Raw genomic sequence first — 11,433 nt, forward strand, 5'->3', positions numbered from 1 at the left:
CCTCTATTGGCCAATAAAGCTTCAGAACCAACATCACTGGGTCAGACGTAGTGAGGCGTTTACGTCTCGGTTCTTTACAGGCCACAGAACAAAACTAACTTTATCCCAGTCGTGTTACTAACTCACCTGATCCTCCTTCACTGCTGAACATAAACTTCTTTAATCTTTGTCTCTTTTAGCCTGGAGGCTTTAAGATGTTCAACTAGTTTGTCTCAAACGTTTCCAACGACAGTTAAAAACCTGCAGAGTTACAAACAGGTTTTAACTTGCTGCAGCCGTTCACTGGAAGATGTTTATGAGTTTCTGTCTCTGCTGTGCAGGAATGTTTCCTCCTTCCTCAGTTTGGGTCGAGGTTCATCTGTCACACAGACAGCCTCACTTTTAACTCTACAATATTTTAATTTAATGTCTTTGCTGCATTTTCTAACAAACTGCTTCTGATAAAGCTTAAAATGTGACATTTTAGAGATTGATTTGCTCTCTGTTGGTGCCTGGTTCTGGTTCTGGTTCTGGTTCTGATCAGGACAGATTGATGGTTTCCAGCCTGTCAACCAGTTTGAAACATTTATTTATAACCTGAGAAATAAACAGAGGAAACAGTTTCATTAGTGCAGATTAGTAGAAGATTAAAGGTAAAATAATAATGAACAACATCTAAAAATGAAACATTACTGTGTAAAAGTTTTAAAGCCGTCAGTTGATTCAATCTTGGTGTAAAAACGTCTTTTGACTGTGATCAGCTTTACAGGAACATTATTATCTCCTCTGCATCTCCACTGTATTGATCCAGATATTAATCAATGATCTGGGCAGAAGAAAAAGACCCAGAAAGGAGGAAATAGTTTTTATCATCCAGTAACTTGTGGATGTTTGTTGTTAAAGTTTCAGTCAGTCGGATCCATTCAGTCGTCTTTCACTACATGACCGACTTCAGTTCCTGATCCTGTTTAAAATAGTTTTTGTTTACTTTTCTAAATAAAAAAACAAACATTTCAGAATAACTCAAGAACCCTGGCCTTCTTCTTCTTCTTTTCTATTATGGCGGATCGCAAGCAACTTTAAGGTGCATACCGCCACCTACTGTACACGAGTGTGAAGCAACAGTATTTTACATCAGTCAGATTCTATTGTTTATTTTGAAGATAAATAAATAGTGCTTTCCTTAATATGCAAATATCCATTATATTTCCATCATTCCAGTATTCCTTTCAAACTCCATTCTTGATCTGTCCTTCCAACTATTCTTCTCAATTTCTCCCTTTCACATTTATGTTTTACAGTTCATTAATACATGTTCTATGTTTCTCCACATTCTTCACACATATCATTGTTTTTCTTCCCTATTAAATATAAAGTATCATTTCAATATTATCATTTCTACATACTATATAGTATGTCGTCCGAAATATTGAAAAAAGTGACATACTATATTGTCAAAAATAAAAAAAACCCGACATACTATATTATGTTGTCGAAATATTGAAAAAAAAAAAAATACTATATAGTATGTTGTCGAAAAAATGAAGAAAAAAACGACATACCATTGCAGCAGCTTCCTCAAGTTGCTCATTTGACCTATTGCCACCTCCTCCACTTCATTAGCCAGTTGTGGCTCTTGCTTCATTAAGAAGCATGTTTATTTGAGCTTCAGCTCTGAATGCGTCCAACGGCTCGCCCAGAATGTGCGAGGCCGAGCACATGACCAGAGGTAAGGCTGTTCTGTTATGGTCTCCGGCTGTTTCCCCGTCTGAAAGTCCGTCTCTCTGGTTCCGTAGAGGACGTGAAACATTGGTCTTTTTGTTTTCCCGCGGCTGCGTCTCACCTAGAAGGACACAGAGGGAAGAAAATCTCAAACTGACAACGACTTACCAGTTAGTTTTCATGGAAAACCTGCAGAGATAATTGACTTTCCCTGCAAAAATGTTGGGCCTTCCTGTTCTTATCGGCTCCATTTTGGCCACTGGACTCAAACAAAACCCCTCGGACGTTTCAGCTTGACAAATAAACACATTTTGTTCAGCATAAGAAAAGGATCAAATCTTACAAGTCATGCAGAGTGACATAAAAATGGAGCAGGACGTCTTCCTGGAAGCAGACTAAAAGGAACAACATAAAATCATATATCCATAATACTTCAATGTTTCAATGTGACTGCTGCTTTACCATTTTAATACTCTTTTGAAAAATAAATCTAAAAGTTCAGAACACATGTTTCAGTTCAGAAATGGGGATAATCTCCCTTCAATTTCTCCTGGATTAAAAACATCTCCACCAAAAAATCTACAGCTAATTTGTCTCTCTTTCCTCTCGTGTGTAAATATGTTTACAGAAACAGAATTCAAACCCCCCAAAAAAATTCAAAACATGAAAGGATGACTTTTATTAACATGATTCCTCTTGGCTGTCATGTACTTTTAAAATATTGATAACTGTCCTTCCAAATCAGTGGATCCTGGACACGGAAGATGGAGCCGGTGCTGGAAAGACGTACTCAGAAATGACTCACAAGTCGTGGGCCTTGGTGGAGCGTTTGAGGACCCAGGGATGGGAGACGACGCCTTCAATGGGCAACCTGTGCATGGGGTTGGGCTGCAGCAGCTTGGCCAGCAAGTCTTTAGCTCCGGCACTAATGGAAGCATGTGGAGGGGAACTGTACTCCACCTACACCAATAATAAATATTAACAACATGTTAGCTGGTCCGTCTGCCTAAAGATTTTTATTTTGGATCTCTGTGCTCCAAAAAGCTCAAATATTTGGATAAAACTCCTGTGAAAATTAGGAATTGAATTATTGCATTCATCAGCATTCTTACCTTAGAAATCCTACGGTAGGTTCATCGTGACTTTTTGTTTCAAATGGACGTTTTCCAACAAGACACTCATAGCAAAGGACCCCCAGACTCCACAGGTCCTTCTCATCCTGAGTTTGGTCGTCCAGCGATCCACACAGGGTGGACCTCCTGCATGGACAGAACAACACAATGTCAGAGCTGAAATGACTACAGAGCATGCTAACATGTCAGCATGCACATACCTTAAAGATGGAATGTGAACAGAAGAACCAAAGTCAGCGATCTTCAGCTCCCCGTTTCCTCCCAGCAACAGGTTCTCTGGTTTGATGTCTCTGTAGTGGAGCGCATCTGCCAGCTCCATGATGCACTAAAAATAAAAGCAAAACAGAAAGTAGCTCATCTGTGAGCTTTAACTAGACCAGAGGCCAGTTATGTTTAAAATGCTTCGTTATTTAATTTACGTTTTACTTAGAATTACTAATCGGACTTTCTGAACCGTTTCAAATGTTTGTCGCCGTTTATCGACATGTTGAACTGAGTTGGTCAACTTGTTGCTTTCATCTGTTTCTTTATTATTTATTAAACTACTGGAGCTTCTGGTGGATTCAGCTGCACTGATGCTGCTTATCAGCTACATTTATAATCCACAACTTTTACACCAGTTTTCAAATCATAAAACCGTTTTAAATGAATTCAGATGGTCAATACGAAACATCGGATCGCTGCATCCAGACGTTAAACTGTCTAAAATGGCCGTCGCTTCTACGTTACATATATAAATATTATATTCCTGTCTGTAAAGAGACTCTGTGTCTGTTACGAATTTCTCCTTTTGAGCTGAATGGTTGCAACATTTCTCCTGCATGTTTGCACGTCTGCATCGCATTTGATTGGATGCAGGAATGTTCTGCTGCGTTTCGGGTCCAGAGAGTCGTTTGGACCGGACCTTAGAACCGACCTGTTTCTGTAGATCTGGGTCGGAGTGGAACCGTCAGGAGCCAGGCTGATCTCCACGTCTCCTCTGCCCGGAGAAAAACAAGAAAAGGCGACTCAGATTCACATTCAAACCTCATGAACTGAAAACTACTTTCCACAAATGTTCACACAAAGTGTCGCAGCTTTCAGCTCAGGAATATCTGAGGAATCTTAACTAAACTGAAATATTTCCTGGTTCAGGATTTCTCTTCTGCACGTCACAATTACACCCAGTGAAAACCTTTCCAGTGAAAACCTTTTCCAGTGAAAACCTTTTCCAGTGAAACTGACACATCAACACCAGCAGCAGGTTTTCGTTTCTCTCACTCTGCCAGTTACTGATTTGGGACTTTTCTTCAACATCCTGGAAACAGAACTGCAGTGAAGAACAGAAACAAATGATTCATCAGAGCAGTAGATGGCTGTTCAAGAAGTCCAAATGGAAACCTGGACCTGGTCGTCCGCTTCCTGCTGGGCTTCGCTGCAGACCAATCAGAGACTCGTACACACAGACAGGAAGCAGCTCAGACCAATGAGGAGACAGTTCAGTACATAAAGAAGAACATCAGCGACAATCTGCCTGTAGAGAAGATCATCAACCTTTTCCACTGTCTGAATGAACTGAACCATCGTTCTCTAGTGGAGGAGATCCAACAGTCTCTGAGTTCAGGACGTCTGTCCTCTGGTAAACTGTCTCCTGCTCGGTGGTCGGCTCTGGTCTTCATCTTACCGTCATCAGAAAAAGATCTGGATGAGTTTGATCTGGAAAAGGATTCTCCTTCAGAGGAGACTCTTCTCAGACTGAGAGGTCAAAGCTGCTAACAAAGTCATACAAGTACAAACAGAGCCAGATACATCTGGTTCATCAGGCTCAGCTTGCTTTATTTGTTCAATCATTTGTTTTTGGGCGATTTCAGTTCTTAGATTCTTTATACTTTAGTTTTGAAGTCGTTCTTTAAACTTGAACATGTGAGTATTTGAGGCTGGAAGCTCTCAGCCCTGAACTCCATCACCTTACAGAGCTACCATCTGGGAGGCGGGAATGAAGACGCTCCTTTGGGAGAGACGGTGAAAATAGCAGACTGGAAACTGAAAAATTATTTAAATATAGTTATTCAAAGAGAAACTCTGAGCTTTAAGTCCAACAGACCTAAAGCTGTTGGCCTGAACAGCAAAGTGCCAAAGTTTGAACCGATTCTGTTTTTACTGGGCTGCAGCAAGTATGAAGTCAATCGACATCCTGAGAGGAGTTGAGGACACATGAAATCACTTCCTGTCTCCTCCGTGTGGGTTTCAGGTGAGGTACCGCTCACCTGAACAGCGCCTCTGCTGCACTGGTGCTGCTTCTCTTCTGGCTGTTGCATCCAGTGGAGACCACAGCTCACCTGGAAAGAGATGAACAAGTCATTATGATATATATGGCAGATGAAATGCAGCAATACTGTGAAAAGTTTATTACTAAATAACTAAAAAACTCTCCAGAGTTTCTCCTCCTGCATCTTATGAATCGTAGCTTCAGAAACCTTGAGCTGCTTTTAGCCTCTATTTAGCTCAGAGTTTTGAGCCGAGGCTCCAGAAATCAGGTCATTGTCGTGTTACTTCATGTCTCTGTTAGGAAGGACTCAGTTTTTCTAAAACTTGTTGAATTCCAGCGTGTAAATGAGTCTTGTCTGTGAAATGTTTGCTACCTTCAGGGTGAGTCCTTTGCGGCAGCCATCTTGGGATTCTGCTAAAGAAGAGGCCCGCCTCAAACACAGCTCTTTTATAGAACCGCTGCACTTTGATTGGCCGGGCAAATGAGAGGCGGGGCTTCACTGGTTAATTGATGGACTGCTGGATGTAAGGCGGCCATTTTGAAAGCTGCTTTGGTGCAAATGACTCAATAAATAAACTTTGTTGGCAGAACAGCAAAAGTTTGACTGGATTCTTCTTTCCACAACTTGTAGTATAAAAGTCACATTCTTTAATAAATTATCACAAACTCTTGTCTCATAATTCAAAACTGTTGACCTTTGTTATCCAACTGTAATTTTCTGTTTTATCTCCAGAGAATCTCTAAAAATTGAGACTTTAGAGAGAATCTAAAATCTCTCTAATTTATATTAGAGAGATTTAATCTTTTAATTTTTAGATTAAATCTAAAAAACATCGCACATGACGGCACCAGGTCCAGTTCTGGTTCTGCCCTCTGACCTCTTGGCCTCAACCGGCCTGCACAGATAGAGATAGGCCAGGTTCTGGAGCCACAGTGATGCTGATCGGTGATACGAACTGGATTCTGATCCGAATCCTGAGACGGATTCAAGCTGCAGCTTCAACATCAGAACCAGATGAAGTTTCTTCTTCACTAAAGAACATTTCAGTTTGAGTCTCTGAATGAAGGAAACTGATTTCATGAACGCAAGAGAGTCAGAGGAAACCGGGTCAGAGGGAACCGGGTCAGAGAGAGAACCGGGTCAGAGAGGAACCGGGTCAGAGAGAACGGGTCAGAGATGGAACCGGGTCAGAGAGGGAACCGGGTCAGAGATGGGGCTGCTCTTAATGTTATTAAAATACTTTTATGAATTGATAATCATTTCAGTTTGAGATGAGTAAAATTTAATTTGCTGCTTTTGAATAACAGTTTAGTTTCAAAGAGAAAAACAACAGAAGTAAAATGTCTTATTTCAAATGAAAGCTAACAGAGGAACTCGTTTCTATGGCTCTTAATGTGAAAGTACTCACCGGAAGTGAATGTAGTTTGTAAACGCTCTAACTTTATCAAGTAGGTGTAATTATCATCTGTGTCCCTAGAGGGCAGAAACCGCCCTGCTCTGATATTAATAGTTCAGTTCGCGGCTCGCAGCTAAAATATCAACATTATTCTGACTGTTTGCAGGATAATTTAACTTTTCATAAATATTTTCCTACCTTCAGACCGGAAGCTCAGCTTATCGCCTAAACCAGAGTTTGTTTCAGCTCTGTTGAGCTGAAGCTCCAGTTTTAAGAACCACAGCTCCAAAGCCGCTGCTAGTCAGTTAGCATCGTTAGCTCCGCTCAGAGTCTCTGCGGGATGTTTTCGTCTCTGTGGAGATGCTTCTAGTTCACACTGACAGATAAAACACTGATTTCCAGAAACCAGCTGCAGCTCTTCAAACTCACCTCTATATTCAGAGCGGGGTATTTACGCCCTCTGGTGGCCTTAGTGGGAACTACAGCCCTGATAATGCGCATTATTTATGTTTAATATCCATTAATGTGGAGTTTAGAGAAAAAACTAAAAGACATCCCGAGTCATTATCACAGATTTCTGTCTAGTTTGTTATTCAGACATATTTTGATTCACTGTTTGGAGTTAACTTTGATCTGACGTTATAAAATTTTACATTAAAACATCCGGTTTAACAATTTATATGAAGAATGTCTGTAGTCATGATAGTTCACCACCAGAGGGCAGTAAGAACTCAATCAACCATCATAAAACTAATAAACTACAAACTTTTCACTAGTTTCTAATGACAAGATATTAACTTAATCCTGTGAATAATAATTTATATTTCATACATGTATGTTATTAGAGATAGAGATTAATTATTAGAATAATTTAGATACAAAGTGAACAACTACTTATAAAGTAATATTTATTTTACAATAGATGGAAATTTAGTTTGAAAAAAATCCTACATTTTATTGTGTAACAATCCCAGAAATATTAACTGTTGTTAATTTTGAGAATGAAAGTGTGAAAAAGCTTCAAATATCAAGAAAAACAACCAGCTGACATAAGAACAACTGTTCTTTATTATTTTAAAAACTGTTTAAAATTATAAAAAAAAGCTGCTGTAATAAACTTTACAAGACGTTTTATTTCTAATCAAACTGAATAAAATCCTGCAGTGACTCTTATTTAACAACAGTAATGTAAGCTGACTTGATCTTTATAACAGTGAAAATTAAAACAAAGAGAAACATCTGGTTGAACAATTTCTATTGATGATGTAAATAATGAATAAATCCAGAACGACGGCAGGATGACCGATGGAGAATGTCCTGATATGTGAGGAAAATTAACTGTTTCATCTCATGAACATATAAACTTTTGTCCAAGCATCATCAGAGGTGGAGTCGCTCGTCCCGTCTGTATCAGCGCTGAATTTTCCTGCGTACCTGAACACATCTTCAGTAAAACCAGCCTCACTGAAGCCAACAGACCAGAGCTACGTTGCAGGAAAACTCTGAAGCTTCTTGCTGGTTTTGGCCTCTAAACTGAGACGCGCTCTCATAAGGAGTGAAATGTTGCACTAGGTGCAGGAGATGACCTTTAACCCCTGGTCCCAGGTTTTAGGCGGTGTTGAGGTGAAGAGCGAGGCTCCTGATCTGCTGTGAGTGACGTGACGCTCGGTGGAAGTTCTGCATCCTGTTGCAGCTTCATGTTGGAGACGTGAGGTTTTGCTTCTCCTGTCAGGGATTTGATGGGAAACGAGTCACAACATTCAGATGATTTCGTCACTTTGACGATGCAAACTCTGCTTCCTCAGTGTTTGGTCTGTCAGAACGCTGGCTCAGGTTTCTCCTCTAGTTTTTCTTTAAACTTGTTCCACTTTAAATCCACACAAATAAACCACAGAAAGTTATTTTCTCATCTTCTGATGCAAATTTGCATCCATCAACAAAAGCAGGAAAATAAAACTGTTCTCCTTGAACAACAGCTGTGCAAACTGATCCCATCACATCTGTGAGCAACAATCGATCTCTGGTTCACCTTTGACCTTTTCTTCCTTTTTTGCATCAGAAACTTAAAGTGAATAAAGACGTTTGAGTGAAACCAGGTTTCAGGTGGACTGAAGTCGTCTTCACTGTGAACTTCATCAACTTTCTGCTTCACAACAAAACCTTTCAAATCCAAACACACATCCAAGCAGCCGAGTCCAAATGATCCACGTTCAAATATCTTTTCTCTGCAGGATCTGGTCAGGACGTCTGGATCTCAAGTGGATTTAATGCCACATCCAGAGGAAGTTTTACTGTTTGGCTCTGAATCTATAGAGCTGCTATCATGTCTGATTTTAGATCAACTTTTTTCACCTCAACAGAATAAAATGACATTTTGTCCCATTAACAAACTCTTTAAAGCTTTTTAATGAAATTTATGCTTCATGTTTTTGCTCAATTCAACTTTTCTAACAAACTCAGAGTATTTTTCTCTCTTTTGTTCCTGCAGATCATCAACAGATCAGATGAAAAATAAAACTGAAAATCTTCAACAATCGACGTCTGGAAAATATTTGAAATAGAAAATGTTCTGAGGTCAAAGGTCATCATCTTGATCCAGAGTCTCTTAGACTCAAACTGCTGCAGCTTCAACCTGTGAGGATCAGCAGGACACAGAGACGTTCTCTACTTTACAGAGATCAGAACCTGCAGAGAGAAGAAGGAAGGAGAGCAGATCAGTGAGTGTTTCCAGTAGCAGTCAGTGACGCAGCACATCCAGTAGATGGTTTCCAGTCAGACTGATCTCAGAGCTGTGACCAAGATGAACCTGATCAGTTGTTTCCTGTTGAACTGAGAGAACAAGCAGGTCTGAGATCAGATCTGCTGCTGTTTGATGAATGAGGACCACTGTCTCTAGACATGTTGGACGCTGGAGTCCAGCTGGACGTCCTGGAGACATGGACACAGCAACAACACAGCAAGCCGCTGCTCCTCTGATTGGCTGATTGCTGTGTCCAATCAGGAAGCCTGAACCATTCTCCTCCCACTGAGAAGCTGCAGCTTTACTGGGAAACTGGATCTTTGCTTTGATGCTGACTGGGTTTAGTTCAATATGCTGACAGCAGCTGGACTCACTGCAAACATTTACTTACTCTAAAGTTTTTACAAGATCCTTCAGCTGCTGAACATCTGATTCCTCAGGTTGTTCAATCTCAGGTCCAGTTCTGTCAGACGGGTCGGGTTGGACTTCAGAGCTGAGGCCAATAATCACAGCTGATCTTTGACAAACTGCAGTCATTCAACCTGAATAAAGAATAAAAGATGTGAACAACAGGATGCAGGTTAACCAGTCCAACAGAACCAGTTAAAGATTCTCATGAAATTAATGCCAACAAGCTGCTGCTCCAATAAAGACCTGCTGACTTCAGAACCAGAACCAGAACCTGGTACTGGGTCATGATGTGTTGGAGGATTTTAGTCAGTAAAATCATTCCAGGTTCTGATCAAAGTGTTGAAGCATCAATCATTGATTATTGATTTGTTCCTGTCAGATTCCAGGAATTCACTTTTCTAGACTGGATGACCTTTGACCTGCTTGACCTGAGGGGGATTTCTACACACTGGGGTCCGAATGCTGTCCTGTTCTGACCTCAGATCAGCAGGTCCAACTCAGTTACACAGAGAAACTAAATTAAACTCTGGATCCAGGAACAAACTCAGAAAATATTGATTAGATCAGAAGAAATGAACTTTGATTGATGATCAATTATATAGAATTATTCACAGAAATATCAATAATTATATCATTAATACACCAATATCTCCAGTCTGCAGCCTTCAGTCTGTAGAAAACCACAGAGATCCTTCAGTCCAGAATCTTCCAGGTTGGTTCTGAATCAGGCCCAGTACTGTCAGATGGGTCGGGTTGGACTTCAGAGCTGAGAACAGAGACGTCCAGCTGGTCTCTGAGAAACTGCAGCCATCAATCTGAATAAAGAATAAAAGATGTGAACCAACAGGATGCAGTTAAAACTGAAATATGAACAAATCAATAATAAAATGTATAAATTAATTTCCCTGAATGTAAAAGAAACATGATGAAGTGATTCTAACATCTGATCCAGTCAAACTGGTTTAAAGAGTCCAAACCAGCAGAACCAGAACATTTGATCAACAAAGAAACTCAAAGTTTTCTATCAGTCTGGATGAGTTGAGCTATTTCTGCTGGTTCCTGATCATCAGACCCGACTTGGTAACTGGATCAGAACCAGTCAGGTTCTTCATTAATGGCCTTTGGGTTCCTATTAAAGCTGCTGAAAGCCAATGGAGGCCATTATTTCCTCAGGAGACGGTTCCTCTCTGACCCGGCCCAACAGAACCACAGCCTCAGGACAAAGCTGAGGAACCTGCTGCTGCTGCAAACCTCACTTTCATTCATTGCATCTAGATTTGCTTTTCTACAATCAGTGGTTTCTTAGACGTTCATTAATGAGGATTTGAACTCATCAGTGTTTGTGGCTCTGGAGGATCAACATTTCATTCTGATGTAAAGAATCAGAAATAAAAGCATCTGAATCTTTACCAAACTGAAACATCTCCATCATTCATTCACAGCATTTCAATTATTTTACTCATTTTGTTCATCAAAAACATTTTAAAGAGAAAAAATGAAAAACAAAGTTCAATAATCTCAAAGTCTGAAATAAGAAAATAATTAATAAGGTCAAAAGTTTTAGAGATTTTATTCTCATGATTAAACAGTTGTTTTAAAATAATATATATTAACATTAAATTGATTAAACTATTGATTAAAGAATCAATAAATGATTTTATTGAATAAATAGAGAAAACAAACCCCATATGCTTCACTTTACTGACTGAATTCTCCAGGATCTCAACCAGATGCTTCATATCAGATTCTCCACCTTTATCATGTAGATCTGATTTTTCCAGTTCAGTCAGATCTGGGTTGGAC

At 39.8% G+C, this 11,433-nt stretch overlaps 1 protein-coding gene and 1 long non-coding RNA gene across 2 annotated transcripts; both read right to left on the reverse strand.

The window, feature by feature from the left end:
* Positions 1 to 1,818: 1,818 nt before the first annotated feature.
* Positions 1,819 to 3,153, reverse strand: LOC129356451 (aurora kinase A-B-like). The gene is given in 5 exon segments (XM_055026025.1): positions 1,819 to 1,822; positions 2,507 to 2,661; positions 2,814 to 2,836; positions 2,839 to 2,960; positions 3,035 to 3,153. Coding segments are annotated over 5 exon segments (423 nt in total).
* Positions 3,154 to 8,861: 5,708 nt separating this feature from the next.
* LOC129356442 (uncharacterized) lies at positions 8,862 to 9,657 on the reverse strand. Its single transcript, XR_008605408.1, has 2 exons — positions 9,611 to 9,657; positions 8,862 to 9,164 (listed from the first exon to the last, which is right to left on the reverse strand). It is a non-coding gene; the product is annotated as an uncharacterized LOC129356442 (long non-coding RNA).
* Between the last annotated feature and the right edge of the window lie 1,776 nt (positions 9,658 to 11,433).

This window comes from Poeciliopsis prolifica, unplaced genomic scaffold, assembly GCF_027474105.1.
Source record: "Poeciliopsis prolifica strain line A6 unplaced genomic scaffold, Auburn_PproV2 SCAFFOLD171, whole genome shotgun sequence".
In the NCBI taxonomy this organism is placed as follows: domain Eukaryota; kingdom Metazoa; phylum Chordata; class Actinopteri; order Cyprinodontiformes; family Poeciliidae; genus Poeciliopsis; species Poeciliopsis prolifica.